Source organism: Ovis aries, chromosome 12, assembly GCF_016772045.2.
Source record: "Ovis aries strain OAR_USU_Benz2616 breed Rambouillet chromosome 12, ARS-UI_Ramb_v3.0, whole genome shotgun sequence".
NCBI classification, from domain to species: Eukaryota; Metazoa; Chordata; class Mammalia; order Artiodactyla; family Bovidae; genus Ovis; species Ovis aries.
Genome location: NC_056065.1, coordinates 55,580,434 through 55,606,063, shown reverse-complemented (window position 1 = coordinate 55,606,063; position 25,630 = coordinate 55,580,434). Strand labels below are relative to the sequence as shown.

At 39.8% G+C, this 25,630-nt stretch overlaps 2 protein-coding genes across 2 annotated transcripts; both read left to right on the top strand.

Moving 5' to 3' along the window:
- Window positions 1-1,672: 1,672 nt before the first annotated feature.
- Window positions 1,673-25,630, top strand: MRPS14 (mitochondrial ribosomal protein S14). The gene is made up of 3 exons (XM_004013818.5): window positions 1,673-1,727; window positions 17,801-17,959; window positions 25,272-25,630. Exons 1-3 carry the CDS (start codon window positions 1,683-1,685, stop codon window positions 25,452-25,454), a joined length of 387 nt encoding a protein of 128 aa, XP_004013867.1. The 5' UTR covers window positions 1,673-1,682; the 3' UTR covers window positions 25,455-25,630.
- Window positions 21,600-23,092, top strand: LOC114117245 (sodium/potassium-transporting ATPase subunit beta-3-like). The gene has a single exon (XM_042229128.1). It carries the CDS (start codon window positions 21,759-21,761, stop codon window positions 22,596-22,598), a length of 840 nt encoding a protein of 279 aa, XP_042085062.1. The 5' UTR covers window positions 21,600-21,758; the 3' UTR covers window positions 22,599-23,092.

The following is a 25,630-nucleotide window of genomic DNA, read 5'->3' as shown; positions in this document are numbered from 1 at the left end:
CCAAAAGACAGGGTTCCCAGAAATGTGCCTGTGTGCTTAGTTATGCAGTCCTGTCCAACTCTGTGCAATCCCATGGACTGTAGCCCGCCAGGCTCCTCTGTCCATGGGATATTTTTCCCAGGCAAGAATACTGGAGTGGGTTGCATTTCCTCTTCCAGGGGATCTTCCCAACCCAAGGATGGAACACAAGTCTCCTGCATTGGCAGGCAGGTTATTTACAGGTAAGCCATCAGGAAAGTTTCACAGAAACGTGCCATTATGCTGAGAGGGACTGGAGGCAGGAGGAGAAGGGGACGACAGAGGATGAGGATGAGATGACTGGATGGCATTACTGACTTGATGGACGTGAGTCTGAGTGAACTCTGGGAGTTGGTGATGGACAGGGAGGCCTGGCGAGCTGCGATTCATGGGGTCGCAAAGAGTGCGACACAACTGAGCGACTGAACTGAACTGAAGCTTATAGGTAGCTTCCCTTTAGTGATTAACTTGTAGTAGAATATAAAGGTTCTTCCATATTACAATTGCAGAAGATAACCCTCAGCTGTGGGGAGAGAAAAGAAAGGTTATCAAAGGCGCTAGAGTTAGGACTAAATGCCTGCTTGACACTAGTCCAGGAATTCTCTAATTCTACCCTAATAGGAGCTCATGCTGGTCTTTCCTGCCAGCTGGCCTCAGTCAATCCATCCCCAGATCATAAGCCATGTTCCAACAAACTTGAACCTCTAAAGAAAGGAGTCTGCACTCAACTTCCCTTTCCAGAAGACTCCTGTCCAATAATGTAGAGGTAAATGGCACACAGGGACATCAATTCATAAGTCAACACATCTATTAATACACTAGCTTTGCCAAGCTAACATATACTCGTCTAGGAGGATAGCAGGTGGGTGGTATTTGCCTTACTTGCTATACAAAGGAGCCCCACAAAAGGTTCATTCCAGACCCAAGGACTTTAGTTATAAACATGAAATGAAAGTTTCTTGTACTACAGACTGAAAACAGCAGTTTTAACAAAATGGCAAAGCTCCGCGCTACCCAACCCCCGCTCCGGGGTGGGGGTGGGGTGGGGAATGTTTTAAGAGCTTTTCACCTAGAGTTCTAATACACAATATATATATTTTAATATATATATATATTTAAGTCCTAGACATACACATGGAACTGCAGCATTGCCATTAGCAACATGGTTATATGACCATTATAGCTGAAAGAAAAAGAGAGATCGGCAAAATTTACACGAGGGACGAAGAAAGAACTGGACAGAGGAGGAACTGGCCGTTAACTGTGGGCTTCTAGCAAGTAGCATCCTAAACTAATGGAGGAGCAGGTTGAGCGCGAATTTAGAGAAAGAGACATTGGTGACAATGAACAGACAGGTAAGAAAGGGTGGAAGAAAAGGAGGTGAATGAGGACAAAGGTAATTTAAGAGGGTGTGTAAACCGCTCAAGAAGGGAGGAACAGGTGAAAAGCGTCACAGACCACCATCAACATCACAGCTAAACTTCCAGCTTGTCGTTTTGCCCAAATTCCGTTGAATACCGCGAGAACGCTAATCCAATTAACTATCCCCTCCTTCTCGAACGCTAAAGACCCGCCCCCTGCGGCCCAGGTCCCGCCCCTCGTGTCCTCGCTGTCTGCGGCAGTGTTAATAAAGTTGCAGCGGTTTGACATTTGCGGTCAACAAGATGGCTGCTTCCATGCTCGGCTCTCTGCTGCGGATCGTCCGGCAGGTCTGGCCCGCGCCGTTATACCCTCCTCCCCTTCTCTGAACTTCCATACCCACAGGTCCTCCACTGTTCTGCCACCAGGAGCGCCCAGTGCAGACCTGTTCCAGGGTTCTCTCTCTGTCCGCTTCTTTCCTCCGGCTTGATTCCGGGGAGGGCCGAGCTGCAAACGTAAATTGGGTTATTTGTATACTTAGAGCTGACTGGCGTTGAAAGCCAGCAGACTGACTCCACTTTACGAGTGTAGGTGGAGACAGAAGATGTCTGAAGAATGAGGCCCCCAAAACCTCTCAAAGTTAAAGCCGAGCAAAGGAGACTTGAACAGAGCGAGAGAGGAGAGCGTGGTGGCCTGGAAGCACTCCAGGAGCAGCGAGTGGGGAACTCTGGTTAAAGTCAATTAAGAGGGCTGAGAATTGCTTGTTGGGTTTGCGTGCGTGCCTGCGCAGTCGCTTCCGACTCTTTGCGACCCCATAGACTAGCCCGCCGGACTCTTCTGTCCGTGGGATTCTCCAGGCAAGAATACTGGAGTGGGTTGCCGCGCCCTCCTCCAGGAGATCTTCCCGACCCAGGAATCAAACTGGCGTCTCTTGGGACTCCTTCATTGGCAGGCGGATTCTTTACCACTGCGGCACCTGGTAGCCCCTCTGCTGGGTTTAGCAGCGTGGGAATTGTTGGAACCTGCAGCATAGCAGTTTCGGTGGTGTGGTGGGGGTGAAAGTATTAGAGACAGAATGGGAGGAAAGAAATACTTTCTATCTTTCCTGCAAACTACAAACACAGACTACACACGTAGACGAACCTTTGAAGACGTTTTGCTGCAAAAAGGAACAGAAAATTGGGTCAATAGCTGAAGAGGGGATGGGTTAAGAGTGGGTGTTTTGTGGTGGTTTTTATTTTTAGCGTGACAAGTCAGTGCATGTTTATGTGTCAAAGGGAAAGATTCTGTAGAGGGGGGAAAATAGATAATGTAGGAGAGGGAAGAATTGCTGAAGCTGTAGCTTGTGTAGGCAAGAGGTGATGAGTTTAGTGTTAGATTATTTGGTCTTCAGAACATGAACAGTTAATCTGTAATGGCATTGTCCAATAGAAATAAAATACCAACCACATTTGTAACTTACAGTTTTCGAGTGGCCACATTAAAAAAAGTAATTAGCAGATGAAGTTAATTTTATTAAAATGTTTTAAATACGTTTATCAAAAATATTGTATTTCAACATGTAATCTATAAATGTGATGTGTGAGATCTTGCATTCTTTTTTTTCATGCTAAATCTTCAAAATCAGGTTTGTATTTTACACTTAAGAGTACATCTTAGTTTGGATTCTAAATTTTTCACGGTTAAGATGGAAAATGTAGTCCTATCAAAACTAAAACTTTTTAATGTTTGCTTAAGTTTAGATTTTTTTCGTTAATTAAAATTAAATAAAATTTAGAATTTCATTGCTCTAGTTACTTTTCAAGGGCTCACTAGTCATGTGCAGTTAGTGGCTACTGTATTGGAGCAGATCTTTAATAATTTAATAGCAGGAGGGAATGTAGTGCATATGATTGCAGATGCTTTAAAAAAATTTATTTTGTTGAGTAGAGTTGATTTACAATGTTATGTTAATTTATTAACATAAGTGATTCAGTTGCACATATTTTTTCATATTCTTTTCCATTATGGTTTATTACGGGATATTGAATTTAGTTCCCTGTGCTATACAGTAGGACCTTGTTGTTTTTCCATTCTATATATAATAGTTGGCATCTGCTAATCCCAAACACCTTATCCAGCCCTTCCCCATGCCCCCTCCCCCTTGGCAACCACAAGTCTGTCCTATATATCTGATTATAGATGCTTTTGATTTCATAACTGAAGAGAAAGTAAAGTCATCAGCTAAACATGGGGATGTGGGAGCAGGTGTCAGGGATTTAAAGAAAGAAGAGATGGTGTAAAATAGTCAAGAGTACATCAGAAGAATAGTGGCAAGGATTAGAACCAATAAGGTGAAGTGAAAGAGGGATCAGGGAGTTGAGGGTGTATGAAAGACAATATTGTGTTTACAGACCATGGAATTCAGGTGGCTCAGACTGTAAAGAATCCATCTGCATTGTGGGAGACCTGGGTTTGATCCCTGGGTTGGGAAGATCCCCTGGGGGAGGGCATGGGCAACCCATTCCAGTATTCTTGCCTGGAGAATCCCCATGGACAGAGGAGCCTGGCAGGCTACAGTCCATGAGGTTGCAAAGAGTCAGACACGACTGAGCAACTAAGGACACAAGCAGGAGATAGGAAGTCAAAAGCTGAGAGACAAGTGAAAAGCTGGCAGGAGCAATGGATTGAAAGTTCCAGAGGGGCTGTTATTAGGGTGTTAGAGGAAACATGCTAGAAAGAAGTGACAGAGTATGAGGTACACACAATTGGATAATAGAAACTTTCACCTCCTGGGAATAAAAGAGCTCCAGCATGGAAGTAAATAGGAAAAGAGGAGTGGAGGACAAAATGACTGGAGGAAAAGAGTTTGTGGAGTGGAGAGATCAGGGTATAATTTCACTTGTGTTGAGATCACCAGCAATTAAGACAGAAGGAGTGACCGCCAGGATTGACAGTGGAAAATGAAAGGGAACGGTGGGGGCTGTGGTAGACGACTGCAGTGGTGGAAGTATAGCCCAGTGGCACAAGAGTCACAGCTTCCTCTCAGGAAGGAGGGACAGTCTGGAAGCTGCAGTAAAGAGCGTGAAAGCTTCCTCCCAGTCATGGGAGAAAAAGAGCTATAGGGGAAACTATTGAGCAAATATCTGGAGGAATTGTTAAGAGAAGTTGAGGATTTAGAAGATATTGATGATGGTAGACCATGAGTTGAAGAAAGTCCAATGGAATAGTTTTAGGAGATGAAGAGGGGTGAGAGAGAGGGGTAGGTTAGGATATGTACAGAACAGAATAGAAGCAATCTTAACATGTAAAGCACTGTTATAAACTGGCAAGAAAATATAATAGAAATGTGGGCAAAGGACATAAACTATTACAGAAGAAATTAATGTAAGAGACCAGTAAATGTTTATTTTAAAAGTGTATTGCCTTTATAGTCAGGGAAAAAAAAGTTGTACAGAAAGAATAAAAAGTTCCTTGTTTTTTCTTAAATAAATAGAAACCTGTTAGGAGATGATAGAACACTGATTAGGGATAGTCTGGCAAAGAATTGAAGGGGAAAGTATTTAATTTTGGTTTTTAATTCTCTTTTGCTTTTAGTTTCATAGGTAACAGCAGACATTGCATTGCCCCGTCAGGTGAATTGTTTCAGCCAGGATGACCTCCTTGGACCTTACCACTCTTATCTTGTCTGTTTCCGTTTGGTTTGGAAAAACTTCACCTTCTCTCCCTTCCCCCGCTTCCTAACTGTATCAGAATTCTGTCAGCCCTTCAAAGCCTTGCCTGAGCCCTCTTTCCGTGACGCTTATTTCCAGCCGCTGTGACCGTGGTACTCATTTGACTCAGTCATGAATGAAATTTCAGTATCGATTGGATACATGCTATCTTACTTCTAAAAGATGATTTTAGAGTTGTTATATTTCCTCTTGAGACTTTGAAGCATTGAAGGCAGTTTATCTTTTGTTGATAGGTTGAAAAAAGGTTATCTTTCTAGTCTAGTAGTCTCGTTTTCAGCTTTATATTCTGTATCATGCTATGCATGTGTTTTTTCTAAAGCAGCAGTTATAAGCCATCATTTTCCACAGCTGTAATTTAATGAATGTATAGTATCTGCTCTGGTTTGGGAAAGACTTGAGTTTCTAATGCCCTATACTCTGTGTGTACTGTTAGTCAGAACTGTTGGCTATCACCATTTAAACATGAGACAGTGATGAACCCTCTGTCTTGTTAGTGGACAACTCACACTAAGAAATGAGTTTTGAGTGACAATTTCAAAGTACCCATTGACCCAGCAGTTCTGCTTCCAGGACTTTATCCTGCTGATATATACAAATATATATGAAATGGTTTACATCAGACATTATTCATTGCAGATTGTTTATAATGATAACTGGTGAGGTATGGTCTAGTTGTCTACCAGTAGGTCTCAGGATAATAAATCATGATGCATTTGTGGGGAGGGAAAAAATTCTCAGCTGGGGCCCTTGTGTCAATAGCAAGAGAAAAGCATACAAATTTGTAAGTTTTACCCAACACAGGAGTTTTCATAAGGAAAGAAGAACCAAAGGAGTTAAACCTAAGTGGGTTTTGTGCTAGGGTTAATGAAGCCTGGTAAACCATGGGAAAATGTGGTAAGACTAAAGACATGAGCTATGTGTAGAAAACTAAAGGAAACTTAGCATGGCCAGGTATTTAGATTCTTCTCAGTGTTCCTCAGGCTTCAGTGATAAGGATGCTTCTTTCATGTCCTGGGTATACAGAGGGACCCTCTCATGTGAGGGTCTTATGACCTGATTCAGGGGAAGGTCATAAAATCCTTCTTGGACCTGCTGTTTCTCAGATTCCTTTTGCTTGAAATAAACAATATGCCAAAGAGGCCCTATTATGAGATAGTATCTCCTGAACCTTGTCTCTTCCATATAGTGGAATATTATGCAACCTGAAACAATGTGGAAGCTTTTAAACATGGATATAGAAAGAGCTCTAAGATCTATTGTTAAATGTGAAAAAAATGGGTAGGAGAAGAAACATGGGAGGGGGAGTATGTACGTATATTTTACAGGCAAAAATCTCTGGAAGGCTACAGAAAAGAAATTAGTAACTGGATACCTCTGGGATGGGGGTATGGTCACTGGGCAGATAAGGGATGAGGTGGGAGGATGAATCCACTTTGTGTCTTTTTTTAGTTCTTTTTTTATTGAGCTGTAGTTGATCTACAGTATGCTTATATTTGGTGTTGTGTGTGTGTTCTTTTTCTTAATTCTTTTCCATTATAGGTTATTACAAGATACTGAATATAGTTGCCTGTGCTATACTCTAAATTCTTATTGTTTATTTTATACATGCTAATGTGTATCTGTTAATCCCACACTCCTAATTTATCTCTTCTCCCCTTCCACTCTGATGATAAGTTTGTTTTCTGTATCTGTGAGTTCATTTCTATTTTGTAAATAAGTTCATTTGTATCATTTTTTTAAAAAAAATTCCATATATAAGTGATATCATGAGTCTTTGATTTGCTTCCCTTAATATGATAATCTCTAGATCCATCCATGTTGCTGCCAATGGCCTTGTTTCATTTTTTATGGCTGAGTAATATTCCCTTGTGTGTGTGTATACCCCACATCTTTATTATTCATCTGTGATGGACATTTAGGTTGCTTCCATATCTTGCATATTGGAAACAGTGCTGCTATGAACATTGTGGTGCATGTATCTTTTTGAATTAGAGCTTTTTCCAGATACATGCCCAAGAGTGGAATTGCTGGATTATACGGTAACTCTTTCTAGTTTTAAGGAACATTTTCCATAGAGGCTGTACCAATTTGCATTCCCACCAACAAAGTAGGAGAGTTCCCTTTCCTCCACACCCTCTCAAACAATTGTTATTTGTAGACTTTTTGGTAGTGGTCATTTTGACCTGTACGAAGTGATACCTCACTGTAGTTTTGATTTTCATTTCTCTGACAATTAGTGATATTGAGTATCTTTACATGGACAGAGGAGCCTGGCTGGCCATGGTCCATGGGGTCGCAGAGAGTCAGACACGACTGAAGTGACTAAGCATGCACGCACTCACGCACATGTGCCTGTTAGCCATCTGTATGTCTTTGGAGAAATGTCTCTTTAGGTTTTCTGCTCATTTTTTAATTAGATTAAAAAAATTTTTTTATTGGAGCATAACTGATTGACTGTTGTGATAGTCTCTGCTGTGCAGCAAAGTGAGTCAGTTATGCATAGACATATGTCCACTCTTTTTTAGGTTCTTTTCCCATATAGGTCCTTACAGAGTATTGAGTAGAGTTCCCTGTGCTATATAGTAGGTCTTTATTAATTACATATTTTGTATATAGTAATGTGTATATGTCACTTCCAATCTTCCAATTTATCCCTTTCCTCCACCCCCCAAACCGTAAGATTTCTTTCTACACCTGTGACTCTGTTTTGTAAATAATTTATACAATATTTTTAGATTCCACATATAAGTGATATCATAGGATATTTGTCCTTCTCTGTCTAGCTTAACTTCACTGAGTATGACAACCTCTAGGTCCATCCTTGTCTCTGCAGTTGGCATTATTTCATTCTTTTTTATGGCTGAGTAATATTACATTGCATATACATGCACATATATGTACCGCAACTTCTTTATCCGTTCCTCTGTTGATGGACATCTGGGTTGCTTCCATGTCCTGGCTGTTGTAAGTAGTGCTGCAGTGAACTCTGGGGTGTATGTATCTTTCTGAGTTAGGGTTTTCTTCAGCTATATCCCCTGGAGTGGAATTGCTGGATCGTATTGCTGGTAATTCTGTTTTTAGATTTTTAAGGAAACTGCATGCTGTTCTCCATAGTGGCTGTACCAGTTTACATTCTGACCCAGCAGTATAGGAGGGTTCCCTTTTCCCCACATTCTCTCCAGCATTTGCTATTTGTAGGCTTCTTGATGATGGCCATCCTGACTAGTATCAGATGATAACTAATTGTAGTTTTGATTTGCATTTCTCTGAGAATTAATCATGTCGAACTCCTTTGTGTGTGTGCTTTTTGGCCATCTGTCTGTCGTCTTTGGAGAAATGTGTATTTAAACCTTTCGCCCATTTTTCAATTGGGTGGTTAGTTTTTATGTTAGGGAGCTGCGTGTGCTATTTGTGTATTTTAGAAATCAGGCCCTTGTCAGTAACATCATTTGTGAATGTTTTCTCCCAGCCCATGCGTTGTCTTTTCATTTTGTTTATAGGTTTCCTTTGTTGTGCAAAACTTTTATAAGTTTGACTTGGTTCCATTTGTTTAGTTTTGTTTTTATTTCCATTATTCTAGGAGATGGATCCAAAAACATATTGCTGCAATTTATGTCAAAGACTGTTCCGCCTGTGTTTCCTCTAGGAAAATGTAGCAGTGCACTTTTCCCAGGACCATTTCCTGGATAGATTGTCTTTTCTCCATTGTATATTCTTTGTTTGTTGTAGATGAATTCACCCTAGTGCAGGGATTTATTGCTGGACTTTTGTCCTGTTCTGTTGATCTGTTGTTGTGCCAGAACCATATTCTGTTGATTACTGTAGCTTTGCAGTATTGTCAGCAGCCAAGGAGCCTAATTTCCTCTATTTCCATTTTTCTTTCTTAAGATTACTTTGGCTATTCCATCTTTTATAATTCCATGCAAATAAAAAAAATTTTGTTTTAGTTTGTGAAAAATACCACTCATAATTTGATAGGGGTTGCATTGAGTCTATAGATTGCCTGGGGTAGTATTGGTAATTTTCACAATAAAATTGGTAATTTTCACAATATTGATTCTTCCAACCCAAGAACATGGTATATATTTCTATGTGTTGTGCCTTGTTTCATCAAGGTCTTACAGTTTTTGGAGTACGGGTTTTTGCCTCTTTTGGTAGGCTTTATTGTTGTTGCTAAGTTGTGTCCAACCCTTTTGAGACCCCATGGACTGTAGCCCACCAGGCTCCTCTGTCCATGGGATTTCCCAGGCAAGAATACTGGAGTGGGATGCCATTTCCTTCTCCAGAGGATCTTCCTGATGGTGGGATTGAACCCATGTCTCCTGCATTGGCAGGTAGGTTCTTTACCACTGAGTCACCAGGGAAGCCCTCGGTAGATGTGAAGTGAACTGAAAGTGGCTCAGTTGTGTCCGACTCTTTGCGACCCATGAACTATACAGTCCATGGACTTCTCCAGGCCAGAATACTGGAGTGAGTAGCCTGTCCCTTCTGGTCTCTCGCATTGCAAGGAGAGTCTTTACTATCTGAGCCACAAGGGTGGTATTTTATTCTTTTTGATGCAATGATAAATGAGGTTGTTTTCTTAATTCTCCTCGAGTTTTTATAGTTAAGTGTAGAGAAATGCAACAGATTTCTGTGTGTTCATTTTCTATCCTGAAGCTTTATCTAGTTCATTGATGAGCCTTAATAGCTTTCTAGTGGCATCTTTATGGTTTTCTATATATAGTATCTAGGTTGGTCATAACTTTCCTTCCAAGGAGTAAGCATCTTTTAATTTTTTAATTTCATGGCTGCAGTCACCATCTGCAGTGATTTTGGAGCCCCAAAAAATAAAGTCTGACACTGTTTCCACTGGTTCCCCATCTATTTGCCATGAAGTGATGGGACCAGATGCCATGATCTTCGTTTTCTGAATGTTGAGCTTTAAGCCAACTTTTTCACTCTCCTCTTTCACTTTCATCAACAGGCTTTTTAGTTCCTCTTCACTTTCTGCCATAGGGTGGTGTCATCTGCATATCTGAGGTTATTGATATTTCTCCCGGCAGTCTTGATTCCAGCTTGTGTTTCTTCCAGTCCAGCGTTTCTCATGATGTACTCTGCATATAACTTAAATAATCAGGGTGACAACATACAGCCTTGATATACTCCTTTTCCTATTTGGAAACAGTCTGTTGTTCCATGTTCACTTCTTACTGTTGATTCCTGATCTGCATACGGATTTCTCAAGAGGCAGGTCAGGTGGTCTGGTATTCCCATGTCTTTCAGAATTTTCCAGTTTATTGTGATCCACACAGTCAAAGGCTTTGGCATAGTCAATAAAGCAGAAATAGATGTTTTTCTGAAATTCTTTTGCTTTTTCAATGATCCAGCGGATGTTGGCAATTTGATCTCTGGCTCCTCTGCCTTTAGGAAAGTTATGACCAACCTAGATAGCATATTCAAAAGCAGAGACATTACTTTGCCAACAAAGGTCCATCTAGTCAAGGCTATGGTTTTTCCAGTGGTCATCAACAGGCTTTTTAGTTCCTCTTCACTTTCTGCCATAAGGGTGGTATCATCTGCATATCTGAGGTTATTGATATTTCTCCCGGCAATCTTAATTCCAGCTTGTTGACTATTTCTGATCTTAGAGGAACTGTTTTCAGCTTTTCACCGTTGAGTATGATGGTGTTAGCTGTGGTTTTATCATGTATGGCCTTTATTGTGTTGAAGTGTGTTTCCTCTGTGCTCACGTTGTGGAGAATTTTTATCATAAATGGATGTTGAATTTCTTTTTCTTATTTAAAAATTATTTCTTTTTAATTAGCGGATAATACTTTACAATGTTCTGGTGGTTTCTGCCATTCATCAACATCAATCAGCCGTAGATATACATATGTCCCCTCCCTCTTGAACCTGCCTCCCACTCTAGGTTGTCTCAGAGCACAGGCTGAGCTCCCTGCATCTTATAGCAAGTTGCCACCGGCTATCTGTTTTTCATATGGCAAAATATATGTTTCAGTGCTACTGTCTAGATTCGTCCCACCTCCTCCTTTGCATGCTGTGTCTCTGAGTCTGTTCTGTGTTGCTTCTCTATAGCTGCCTACAAACAGGGTTGTCAGTACCATTTTTCTAGATTCCACATATATATGTGTTGATATACAGTGTTAATATTCTGACTTACTTCACTCTGTATAACAGGCTCTAGGTTTATCCACCTCCCTTGAACTGACTCAAATTCATTCCTTTTGTGGCTGAGTAATATTCCATTATATATATGAACCACAACTTCTTTATCCATTCATCTGTCAGTGGACATGTAGGTTGCTGCCATGTTCTGGTTGTTGAGAATAGTGCAGCAGTGAACACTGGCATACATGTGTCTTTTAGAATTGTGGTTTTCTCAGGGTATATGCCCAATAGTGGGATTGCTGGGTCATATCATATGGTAGTTTAGTTTTTAAAGAAATCTCCATATTGTTCCTCACTGTGGCTGTATTAATTTACATCTGACCATCAGTGCAAGAGGGTTTCCTTTTCTCCACATCCTCTCCAGCATTTATTGTTCATAGATTTTTTGATGGTGGCTGTTCTGCCCAGTGTGAGATAGTACCTCATTGTAGTTTGATTTGCATTTCTCTAATAATAAGCAGTGTTGAGCATTTTTTTCATGTGTTTATTAGCTCTCTGTATATCTTCTTTGAGAAATGTTTGTTTAGGTCTTCTGCCCATTTTTTGATTGGGTTCTTTGTTTTTCTAATATTGAGCTACCTGAGCTGCTTGTACATTTTGGAGATTAATCCTTTGTCAATTGTTTCATTTGCAGTTATTTTCTCCCATTCTGAGGGTTGTCTTTTCATCTTCTTTATGGTTTCCTTTGCTGTGCAAAAATTTTTAAGTTTAATTAGATCCTGTTTGTATATTTTAGTTTTTATTTCCACCACTTTAGGAGATCGGTCATAGAGAATCTTGTTGTGATTTATGTCAAAGAATATTCTGCCTATGTGTTCCTTTAGGAGGTTTGTAGTTTCTGGTCTTACATTTAGGTCTTTAATCCATTTTGAGTTTCTCTTTGTGTATAGTATTAAGAAGTGTCCCAATTTCATTCTTCTACATATAGCTGTCCAGTTTTCACAGCACCATTTATTGAAGAGATTATCTTTTCTTCATTATATAGTTTTGCCTCCTTTGTCAAAAACAAGGTGCCCATAGGTACATGAGTTTATCTCTGGGCTTTTTATTTTGTTCCATTGGACTATATTTCTTTTTGTGCCAGTACCATACTATCTTCATGACTGTAGCTTTGTAATATAATCTGAAGTCAGGAAGGTTAATTCCTCTAACTCCATTCTTCTTTCTCATGATTGCTTTGAGTATTTGGGGTCTTCTGTGTTTCCATACGAATTGTGAAGTGTGAAATATGCCATTGGTAATTTGATAGGAATTGCATTGAATATGTCGATTGTTTGGGGTAGTATAGTCATTTTCACAATGTTTATTCTTCCAATCTAGGAACCTGGTATATCTCTCCATCTGTTTATGTCATCTTTGATTTCTTTCATCCATATCTTTTAGTTTTCTGAGTACAAGGTTTTTTGTCTCCTTAAATAGATTTATTGCTAGGTATTTTATTTTCCTATTGCAATGGTGGATGGGATTAATTCCTTAATTTCTCTTTCTGATTATTCATTGTTAGTGTATAGTAATGCAAGGGATTTCTGTGTATTGATTAGCTCTAGTGATTTTCTGATAGTATCTGTAGAGTTTTCCATGTGTAGTATTGTGTCATCTGCAAACAGTGGAAGTTTCACTTCTTTTCCAGTCTGGATTCCTTTTAATCCTTTTTCTTCTCTGATTGCCATGGCCGGGATTCCCAAAACTACGTTGAATAATAGTGGCGAGAGTGGGCACACTTGTCTTGTTCCTTCTCTTAGAGGAAATTCTTTGTTTTTCACCACTGAGAATATTTGCTGTGGGTTTATCATATATGGCCTTTATTATGTTGAGATAGGTTCCTCCTATGCCCAGTTTCTGAAGAGTTTATGAAGAGCACTCATAAATGGGTGCTGAATTTTGTCGAAAGCTTTTTCTGTACTGATTGAGATTATCATATGATCTTTATCTTTTAATTTGTTAATGTGGTGTATCATATTGATTGACTTGTGTATATTGAAGAATCCATGCATCCTTGGATAAACCCAACTTGATCCTTAATGTGTTGTTGGCTTCTGTTTGCTAGAATTTTGTTGAGAATTTTTGCATCCATGTTCATCAGTGATACTGGCCTGTGATGTTCTTTTTTTTTGTGATGTCTTTATCTGGTTTTATCAGGGTGATGGTGGCCTCATAGAATAAGTTCAGAAATGTCCCTTCCTCTGCAGCTGTTTGGAATAGTTTCAGAAGGATTGGTGTTAACTCACCTCTGAATGTTTGGTAAAATTCTTCTGTGAAGCCATCTGTTCCTAGACTTTTCTTATTGGCAGTTTTTAAATAATTGGTTCCATTTCAGTACTAGTAATTTTCTGTTTCTTCCTGGTTCAGTCTTGGGAAATTGTACCATTCAAAGAATTTGTCCATTTCAATTAGGTTACACATTTTATTGGCATATTGTTGCTCATACTAGTCTGTTATCATCCTTTGTATTTCTGTGGTGTCAGTTGTAACTTTTCCTTTTTCATTTATGATTTTACTGATTTTGGCTCTCTCCCTTTTTTTCTTGATGAGTCTCTCTGAAGATTTATAAATTTTGTTTATCTTAAAAAAAACAAAACCTGCTTTTACTTTCGTTGCTCTTTTCTATTGATGTTTTAGTCGCTAATTCGTTTGGGCCCTGACTTTTATGATTTCTTCTGCTAACTTTGGTTTTTATTTCTTCTTTCGCTGGTTGCTCTAGGTGTAATGTTAGATTGTTTACTTGAGATTTTCTTGTTTCCTTGGATAAACTTTTATCACGATTAACTTCCTTCTTAGAAGTGCTTTTGCTATATCTCATTTTCATTTGTCTCCAGGTATTTTCTGATTTCTTCTTCGACTTCTTCAGTGATTCATTGATTGTCTAGTAGCATACTGTTTTATCTCAGTGTGTGTGTGTGTTTTCTTTTACTTGATTTCTAGTTTCATAGCATCATGATAGGAAATGATGCTTGATAAGACTTCAGTTTTCTCAAATTGACCAAAGTTTGCTTTGTGCCCCTGCATGGGATCTATGCAGGAGGATGTTCAAAGTGCACTTGAAAAGAATGTGTATTCTGTTTTGGGGTTGCATGCTCTATAAATATCAGGTCTGATGTGTCATTTAAGGCCTGTGTTTCGTTATTTATTTTCTGTCTGGATGATCTATCCAGACAGAATAGACATTTGTGGGGTGTTACAAGTGGGGTGTTATACCCCATTGATACAAGTGGGGTGTTAGTGTCCCTCACTATTATTTTGTTACTTCAGTTTCTCCTTTTATGTTTGTTAACATTTGGCTTATCTATTGAGGTGCTCCTCTGTTGGGTCCACATATATTTACAGTTGTTATATATTCTTCTTGGATTGATCCCTTGATCATTATATAATGTCCTCCTTTGTCTCTTGTAGCCATGTTTAAAAAGTATATTTTATCTGATGTGAGTATTGCTATTCCAACATTTATTTGATTTCCACTTGTATGAAACGCCTTTTTCCATCCTGTCTCATTCTGTATTTCTTGAGAAGTGGGTCTCTCACTAACAGCATATTTATGGGTCTTCTGTTTATATTCATTCAACCAATGTATGTCTTTTGGTTTGAGTATTTAATCTGTTTACATTTATGGTAATTATCGATATGTATATTCTTACTGCCATTTTGTTTATTGTGTTGGATTTGTTTTTGTAGGTCTTTTTTCTCCCTACACTCTTTTGTTCTCTTGTGATTTGATGACTGTCTTTGGTGTTATATTTGGATTTCATTTTCATTTTGTATGTATATTACAGACTTCTGGTTTGCTGAAATTACCATGAGGTTTTGCATTGGAGTGTGTAGTTTTACGTGCTTGTTGTAAGTTGATCTTTTATTTTCTAGTGCATTTTAGGTACTCTGCATTTGTACTCTCTTCCCCTCATGATTACTACTCTTTATTTTATATTTTACATCTAGTTTTGTGTAACCCTTAACTGCTTATTGTGGATGCAGATGGTTTTACTACTTGTTACTTTTGTCTTTAACCTCCCTCCTAGCTTTGTGCATGGATGATTTCCTATATTTATGGTATGTTTACCTTTACCAGTGAGTGTTTCCATTTTGTGATTTTCTCGTTTCTAGTTGTGGCCTTTTCTTTTCTGCCTCTTGAAGTTTCTTTGGCAGTTGTTATAAAGCTGGTTTTGTGGTGCTCGATTTTCTTAGCTCTTGCTTGTCTGGAAAGCTTTTGATTTCTCCATCAGATCTGAATGAGACCCTTGCTGAGCAGAGTACTCTTGATTATAGGTTTTTCTCTTTCATCATTTTTAAGTACCTCATGCACATTCTTCTGGCCTGCAGTTTGTGCTGAAAAATCAGCTGGTACTTTTATGGGAATTCCCTTATAAGTCATTTGTTGCTTTTCCCTTGTTGCTTTTAATATTCTCTCTCTAACTTTTGTCATTTTTATTACAATGTGTTATGGTATATTTCCTTTGTAAATTAATCCTGTATGGGACTCTCTGTGCTTTTTGTACTTGGGTGACTGTTTCCCTGCCCAAATCACAGATGTTTTCAGCTATTGTTTCTTCAAATATTTTCTCAGACCCTTTCTCACTGGGATCCCTATAATGTGACTGTTAGCATGCTTCCTGTTATCCCAGAGGTCCCTTAATCTGGCCTCATTATTTTTCATTCTTTTTTCTGTTACATGGGAGTGATTTCCACTCCTATGTCTTCCAGCTTACTGATCCATTCTTCTGAATCACTGAGTCCATACTGATTCCTTCTATTCAGTTCAATTCAGTCGCTCAGTCGTGTCCAACTATTTGCGACCCAATGAATCACAGCATGCCAGGCCTCCCTGTCCATCACCAACTCCCAGAGTTCACTCAAACTCACGTCCACCAAGTCAATGATGCCATCCAACCATATCATCCTCTGTTGTCCCCTTTTCCTCCTGCCGCCAATCCCTCCCAGCATCAAGGTCTTTTCCAGTGAGTCAACTCTTTGCATGAGGTGGCCAAAGTACTGGAGTTTCAGCTTTAGCATCATTCCTTCCAAAGAAATCCCAGGGTTGATCTCCTTCAGAATGGGCTGGTTGGATCTCCTTGCAGTCCAAGGGACTCTGAAGAGTCTTCTCCAACATCACAGTTCAAAAGCATCAATTCTTCAGCACTCAGCTTTCTTCACAGTCCAACTCTCACATCCATACATGACCACTGGAAAAACCATAGCCTTGACTAGACGGACCTTTGTTGGAAAAGTAATGTCTCTGCTTTTGAATATGCTATCTAGGTTGGTCATAACTTTTCTTCCAAGGAGTAAGTGTCTTTGGCTGCAGTCACCATCTGCAGTGATTTTGGAACCCCAAAAATAAAGTCTGACACTGTTTCCAATGTTTCCCATCTATTTCCCATGAAGTGATGGGACCAGATGCCATGATCTTTGTTTTCTGAATGTTGAGCTTTAAGCCAACTTTTTCACTCTCCTCTTTCACTTTCATCAAGAGGCTTTTTAGCGCCTCTTGACTTTCTGCCATAATGGTGGTGTCATCTCCATATCTGAGGTTATTGATATTTCTCCTGGCCATCTGGATTCCAGCTTGTGTTTCTTCCAGCCCAGTGTTTCTCACGATGTACTCTGCATATAAGTTAAATAAGCAGGGTGACAATATACAGCCTTGCCGTACTCCTTTTCCTATTTGGAACCAGTCTGTTGTTCCATGTCCAGTTCTAACTGTTGCTTCCTGACCTGCATGCAGGTTTCTCAAGAGGCAGGTCAGGTGGTCTGGTATTCCCATCTCTCTCAAAATTTTCCACAGTTTATTGTGATCCACACAGTCAAAGGCTTTGGCATAATCAATAAAGCAGAAATAGATGTTTTTCTGGAACTCTCTTGCTTTTTCCATGATCCAGCGGATGTTGGCAATTTGATCTCTGGTTCCTCTGACTTTTCTAAAACCAGCTTGAACATCTGGAAGTTCACGGTTCACATATTGCTGAAGCCGGGCTTGGAGAATTTTCAGCATTACTTTACTAGTGTGTGAGATATCCTTCATTTCAGTTATTGCATTCTTTAATTCTGTTTCATTGTTCTTTGTATTTTCTAATTCTTTTTTGAAAGCTTATAATTTCTTGCTCTCTGCATCTGTGCTCCTGCCAAGTCCTTTGATCATCTTTACAATCATTACTCTGAACTGTTTCTTGGGTAGATTGCCTACCTCCATATCACTTAGTTGCTCTTACGAGGTTTTATCTTGTTCCTTCGCCTCATATATGTTTTTCTGTCACCTCATTTTATCTCAAGTGCTGTTTGTACTTTATGTATGTGATAGGTTGGTTATGTTTCTCAACTTTGGAGAAGTGTTCCTCTGTAAGAGACATCTTTTACATCCCAGCAGTGTTCACCCACTGAGGGCCGGGGGCCAGGTAGTCCCAGGATAGTGTCTGGCCTGAATTTGCAGATTATTGTGTGGGTTGCGGGACAGTAGTTTTCTTTCTTTGAGAGGCTGGTGGGTGGAGTTGGGTTGTGATCCTCTGGCAAACCCTGGGTCTGACTCTCCTCCACTTATTCCTTGTCTCTTTTAGGTGGTTCCTTCATCAGCTTCAGGCCAAGCTCGAAGTTACTATGTCGATTGGAGAATGTTGCGTGATGTAAAGAGAAGAAAAATGGCCTATGAGTATGCAGATGAGAGGCTACGGATCAATTCTCTCAGGAAGAATACTATTCTTCCAAAACACCTTCAGGTTAGCTAATTAAGATGAGTATCTGCCAGAAAATCGTTAACTCAAATCACTTCATACTGTTGGTTGTAACTTAGTGTACTTTGTAGAGACTAGAATCTCGTTTTGTTGGTCAACATAAACAAATACCATTGAAACTTTTGATTAGTTTCAAATAAAAAAATTATTCATTCTTAACTAGCCTTGCAGCCATTTCATTAGGTGATGCTTAGAAAGTACTGAGGCATGGTGACCACACAGAAATTGGATAGTTATTTGACCTATGGTGTCTCTCCAGTTCATTCCAGTCTTTCAGCGTGCCCAGCACATGACCTACATTATTCCTTATCCAAGGCCATCCCTAAGCCTGCTTCTGAATTCCTTTACCCATGAGGTGGCCATCCATATAGGTTTGACTTCTTGTCATACTCTTTAACTTGAAAAAGAGAATGTCACCTCAGGCTTCCTGAAGCATAAGTCCTGGGCCCATCTGTCAGCATAAAATACCTGCATGCAGGAGTCTTATCAGAGTCTATAACTCATACTCAAGGCCATTAAACTTATCAAAAGCTTAGAGTAAAAATTATTTCATTCATATAAATTTGGAGAATAATGTATAGGTTCTTCATTATCATGGATTCTTTTAAAATCTTATCTAAATTCAGCCAGATAAGCAGACAACAGAGTGCCTTGGACCATTCTGTTACAGCTTTTATTGTAATGACATTAAGCTACTTGCCTATATTTAGGCAGTAATAAGAAGTGGCTCCTGAGAAACAAAGCTTAAGATGTTAGGGAGGACAAATTTATGAAGACCTCCATGAAGAGTCTCTGGTTTGAGAACCATCAATAGTTGTGTAGAGCCTCTCTTAATCCTGGGAACTTAACATGGCTCTTTCTTGCCTGCCAACTAGCTTACAAGGCGAATTTCTGTCCTGGTGCTAATGAATTTACAGGCTCTCACAGAATGCTCTTTTGTCTCATTTTCCCTTTGCCTAGTTTCCTCATTTGTACACTGCCTTAAATCTTTTTTTTTTTAATTTTTATTTTTACTTTATTTTACTTTACAATACTGTATTGGTTTTGCCATGCATTGACATGAATCTGCCACGGGTGTACATGAGTTCCCAATCCTGAACCCCTCTCCCACCTCCCACCCTATATCATCTCTCTGGATCATCCCCCACCAGCCCCAAGCATCCTGTATCCTGTATCGAACATAGACTGGCGATTCGTTTCTTACATGATAGTATACATGTTTCAGTGCCATTCTCCCAAATCGTCCCTCCCTCTCCTCCTCCCTCAGAGTCCAAAAGTCCGTTCTATACATCTGTGTCTCTTTTGCTGTCTTGCATACAGGGTTATCATTACCATCTTTCTAAATTCCATATATATGTGTTAGTATACTGTATTGGTGTTTTTCTTTCTGGCTTATTTCACTCTGTATGATCGGCTCCAGTTTCATCCATCTCATCAGAACTGATTCAAATGAATTCTTTTTAATGGCTGAGTAATACTCCATTGTGTATATGTACCACAGCTTTCTTATCCATTCATCTGCTGATGGACATCTAGGTTGTTTCCATGTCCTGGCTATTATAAACAGTGCTGCAATGAACATTGGGGTACATGTGTCTCTTTCACTTCTGGTTTCCTCAGTTGTACACTGCCTTAAATCTTTATGTTCATACACATGTTAATAATTTGTAGCTGTTCTTCATGTTCTACCAGTCCAGTCATTTCTCCTGTTCAGTTCCTTTTGTAGTTCTTACTATTTACCATTCATTGACTTAATCATGTTTCATATAATTTTATCATTACTTCTTTTTTTTTTTAAGTATATCACTTCATTTATTTTGGTCTTTGATTTTTCTCCATCAGTGTTTTGTAATTTTTAGCACACAGATTTGTCAGTATTTCTTAATAGCAACATATGTATGAGCTTTTGGAGGTCAGGAACTACTCTTAATGCTGAATAATTAATATAAACTTATGCTTATCACTCAGTCATGTCCAGCTCTTTGTGACCCCATGGACTGCAGTCCACCAGGCTCCTCTGTCCATGGGGATTTTCCAGGCAAGAATGCTGGAGTGGGTTCCCACGCCCTTCTCCAGGGGATCTTCCGCACCCATGCACCAAACCCAGGTCTCGTGCATTGAAGGTGGATTCTTTACCTGGTCTGAGCTACCAGGGAAGCTCAATATAAACTTAGCGGCTTTCATATACATTTTCATACGTTTATGTGTTTTTAATATGTTAGAGTAATTATTTTACTTACATCATAGTCTAGTAAGGGTCTATCCCATACAAATACATGCACAATAATACACATACTTTTAAGCACATATGTAAGAATAAATCTGTCCTGACAAAACCTTAGTGCTAGCTACTGCAGTAATCTATGTTTTCCCCCTGAACCATTTTTGCCCTTACCATATTTATTTCCTTACATTGCAAATGATGTTTTAAAAATGTAAATCTAACCTGATCACTTGTCTTTGCATCTCAGCAGTCAGAATCTTTACTGTAGATGTCAAGGTTCTTGCTCCTATCCTTCCTCGTCTTCATCTTCATGTCAAACATTTCCTTCTACTTGGTCTTCAGAGGTTTCACACTTGCATACTTCAAAAATCTTATGGGAAATAACCTAATACCTCAAGGTTCTAGAAATAAAAACAGATAAGCCCAAAATTAGCAGAATCCAACACTGGAACAGAAATAAATGAAAATAGAAACCAGAAAAACAGTAAAGATATGTGAAACTAAGAGCTGATTTTTTTGAAAAGATAAAATTGATGAGCGTTTAGCTAGACTAACATAGTAAAAGAGAGAGAAGATTCAAATAAAATCAGCAACAAAAGAGGAAATATTACAACTGATACCAAAAGAAATACAGAGAATCATAACAAATTGATAAGAACAATTGTAGGCCAACAAACTGGCTAACCTAGAAGAAAGAGATAAATTCCTAGAAACATAAAACCTATCAAGACTGAATTATGAATAAACAGAAAATCTGAAGTGACCAGTGATGAGTAAGGAGATTGAATCAGTAATCAGAAAAAAGTGCAGGACCATATGCCTTCAGGAGTAAATTCTACCAATCATTTAAAGAGGAGCTAGTGCCAGTTCTTCTCAAACTCTTCCAAAACATCGAGTAAGAGGGAAACAAACACTCCCAAAGTCATTTTATGAGCCCAGCATTGCCCTGATAGCAAAGCCAGATAAGGGCACTAAAAAGAAAGAAAACTACAGGTCAGTATACCTAATGACTAGAGATGGAAAAATTCCCCATAAAATACTAGCAGACCAAATTCAGCAGCACATTAAAAGAAACATTTACCATAAGCAAGATGCAAATAAGTAAGATATTCCATGTTCATAGGTTGGAAGAATTAATGTTTTTAAAATGCCCATACTACAGAAAGCCATCTATAAATTCTGTGCAATTCTTATCAAAATTCCAATAGCATTTTTTTCACAGAAATAGAAAAAATAATCCTAAAATTTGTATGGAACTACAAAAGACCATCAAAGAGTCAAAGCAATCCTGAGAAAGAAGAACAAAGTTGGAGGCATCACATTTCCTGGTTTACAAAGCTATAATATTCAAAACAGTATGGGCGGCCGGAGCGGCGGCCCCGGCTCGGCGCGGCGCAGCGCAGTCTGCTTGAGCGCTCACCGCAGCGAGAAGGTTTCCTCTGCCGTCCCGCTTCCCGCCGCCGCCGCCGAGCTTCCCCGCTCGTGCCGGGACGCGCCTCAGCGCTCCTCGCCGCTTCCACCCCCGCGGCCGCCGCTCCTCTCGCCGTCGGCACACACACCATGACGAAGACAGACAAGAAGTCCTTCAACCAAAGCCTGGCCGAGTGGAAGCTCTTCATCTACAACCGGACAACCGGAGAATTCCTGGGGCGCACCGCCAAGAGCTGGGGTTTGATCTTGCTCTTCTGCCTAGTCTTTTATGGGTTCCTGGCAGCACTCTTTTCATTCACAATGTGGGCCATGCTTCAGACTCTGAATGATGAGGTTCCAAAATATCGTGACCAGATTCCTAGTCCAGGACTTACGGTTTTTCCAAAACCAGTGTCTGCGTTGGATTTTTCATTCAGCCTGTCTGATTTAGAATCCTATCAAGGGTACATTGATGACCTTAAGAAATTTCTAAAGCCATATGGCTTAGAAGAACAGAAGAATCTCACAGATTGTACCAGTGGAACCTTTTTTGAGCAGAAGGGTCCAGAATACACAGCGTGTCAGTTTCCTCTTGCTTTACTTGAAGCATGCAGTGGTGTGGATGATCCCACGTTTGGCTACCAAGAAGGAAAGCCTTGTATTCTTGTGAAAATGAACAGAATAATTGGATTAAAGCCTCAAGGAGAACCCAGGATAGACTGTATTGCAAAGAGTGAAAGCACAGCATTTCTATCAACTTATCCTTCCAATGGAACGATAGATTTAAAATATTTTCCATATTATGGGAAAAAACTGCATGGGAGCTACCTGCAGCCACTAGTTGCCGTCCAGGCCAGCTTTGGTAGTGATGGTGATGTAAAAGAAGTAATGGTTGAGTGCAAGATTGATGGATCACCCAACCTAAAAACCCAGAATGACCGTGACAAGTTTTTAGGACGCGTTGCATTCAAGATCACCATGCATGCATAGTAGGAGTTAGGATGTCTCTACAGAGTAAACGTTGTGTTGTCTGTCTTCATTTTGTATAAGCGGGACCTGCCATTCCAGAATTATGAGACCGCCTTGGAGAAAGGTGGAGTGGTACATGACACTGGGATAACATAATGTGCTTCCAGATAATAGTGGTCCATGTCCTTCGGAGTAACTGCCTGTTGCCTCTGCTGCCTTTTGAACCATGTACACAGATAGGGACTGTGAACACCTGATTCTGAACATGTAGGTTGGGGGTCTTATCCAATTTTTATGTGGTTTAATTGCCAAGTGTCTAAAGCTTAATGTGCTGTGCTATGTAAATATTTTACAGATTTAACACTGGTTAACTGTCATATTTTGATGCCAGCAAAGTTTTAAGGGATAAAATGGTACCTGACCAACATCAAGTGACTTTATAGCTACAAGAAATTGAGTGTGTGGAAAAGTTCTGTATGTGAGGAGGAAAAAGGAAAATAAAAGTGGATTTGAAAGGTTAAAAAAAAAAAACAACAGTATGGTAGTGGCATAAAAACAGACACATACACCAGTGGAACAGAATTGAGAACCTGGAAATAAATCCACAGATAACTGGTCAACAAGTATTCGACAAGGGAGCCAAAATACTCAGTGGGTGTTGTGGATAGCTTCTCCATGAGTGGTGCTGGAGAAACTGGATACTCACATGCAGAAGAGTAGAATTGGTCCCCTATCTTAACACCACTCACAGAAACTCAAAATGGGATAGACTTAAAAGAATTGAAAGTGTGAAACTGCTGGAAGGAAACAAGGGGTAAAAGTTCCTTGACATTGACCTTTGCAGTGATTTTTTTTTAGCTGTGACACCAAAGGTGCAAGCGACAAAGGAAAGCAAGTGGACTGTGTCACGCTGAGAGCAGCAGCGTGAAAAGGCAGCCTGCAAAGTGCGAGAAGACGCTTGCAAGCCATGTGCCTGACAAGAGCTTAATATCCCCCAAATATAAGGAAGCCATGCAGCTCAGTAGCACCCCCCCAAAAAATGATGAAAAAATAGCAGAGAACCTGAATAGACATTTTTCCAAAAGAGACACAAATGACCAACAGGTACATGAAAAGATGCTCAACTAATCAGGGAAATGCAAACAAAAACTACAAAGAGCTCTCACCTCACACCTGTCAGAATGGCTACTGTCCAAAAGATGAGATAAATATTGGTGAAGATGTGGGGAAGAGAACCCTGTGCACTGCTGTTGGGAATGTAAATTGGTACAACCACTGTGGAAAATAGTTTAGAGGCTCTTCAAAATATTAAAGATTAGAACTACCACGTATGATCCAGCAATTCCATATCTGAGTATAAACCTGAAGGAAATGAAATCACTAGATAGAAATGAAGAGAGAGCTGCATCCCTGTGTTCACTCCAGTATTATCCACAGTAGCCAGGGCATGGAAACAGCCTGACTGTCTATCAGCAGGTGAACGTGCCACTCCAAGAGTGTGATTTGCACACACACAGCGGCACAGAGTGTGGTAGTGCGATACTGCATGTGTGCTCATGTTGACTTTGCGACCCCATGGACTGTAGCCCACCAGGCTCCTCTGTCCATGGGATTCTCCAGCAAGAATACTGGAGCGGTTTGCCATGCCCTCCCGGGGATCTTCCCTACCCAGGGATTGAACCTGGGTCTCCCACATGGCAGGCAGATTGTTTACCAACTGAGCCACCTGGGAAGCCCAGAGTATGATACTGTTTAGCCATTAAAAAAAGAAATCTTGCCCTTTGCAATAACATAGATGTACCTTGAGGGCATTATGCTAAGTGAAGTCAGTCAGAAAGACAAATACTGTATGATCTCACTTATATTTAGAGTCTGAAAAACCAAATTGATAGAAACAGTAGAATGGTAGTTACCAGAGCCTGGGGATTAGGGGAGATGGGGAGGTGTTGGCCAAAGGGTACAGACTTCCAGTTATAAGGTGAATAAGTTCTGGGGTTAAATAAGTACAGCATGTGGACCATAGTTAGCACTACTGTATTACATATTTGAAAGTTGCTTAAACAGTAAATCTTCAGTGTTCTGTCACACACAAGGTAATTATGTGAGGTGATGGAGGTGTTAACCTTGTTGTAATTATTTTTCACAGTATATACATGTATCATGACATCACATTGTGCATCTTAAACTTACACAGTGTTCTATATCGATTTTCTCAGCGAAGCTGGGGAACTCATTTGGGGAGACAACAGAAATGCATTCATGTATTTTCCAAAAGAGAAATGAGAATGTTAGCCGGGAGGTCAGTGACCGAAAGAGGAGAGGGAAGTCTTAGGTACTGACACTGTTTCTTCGTCTAGTTGCTGGTTACACAGCTGTCTTCTACTGGTGAAAGCTTTTCGAGCTTTACACTTAGTTTGTGGATTCTTGGTTATGTTTGTTAGGTTTCAGTTTAATTTTGAAAAATTACATTGCAAGTGTGTCAATTCTGCATTGTTTCTTTCTGGCCTGTTTGTTTCTTTCTGGCTTGTTTGTTTCTACTCAGTAAAATTCATCATGGTACCCAGGGTTCTTTTGCCAAACTCGGCTGCATTAATGAATCTAGCCTTTTGTGTTCTCTTCCTCTGAGCATTGACTCATCATCTAGAATAAATAAATGCATGTGATCTGTGTAAATAACGTTGCAACTTCCCTTAGGAGGTGGCTGATGAAGAAATTGCTGCCCTTCCCCGGGATAGCTGCCCCGTTAGAATCAGAAATCGATGTGTTATGACGTCCCGTCCACGAGGCGTAAAGCGGCGCTGGAGGCTCAGCCGTATTGTCTTCCGTCACTTAGCTGATCATGGACAACTGTCTGGGATCCAGCGAGCAATATGGTGATCAGCTCCAGAACCTACTGACCTTGCAGGAAAACCACTTAGGCAAGAAGAGACTTTTCTAATAGATAAAAACCTGATTTTTATTTGAGTGTTCTGTCAGTGAATAATATTTTTCTAAACATATTGTTCCCAAGCATAGTGCAAAGAGTAATAAAAAAAAAAAAGTTTGTGAAAATA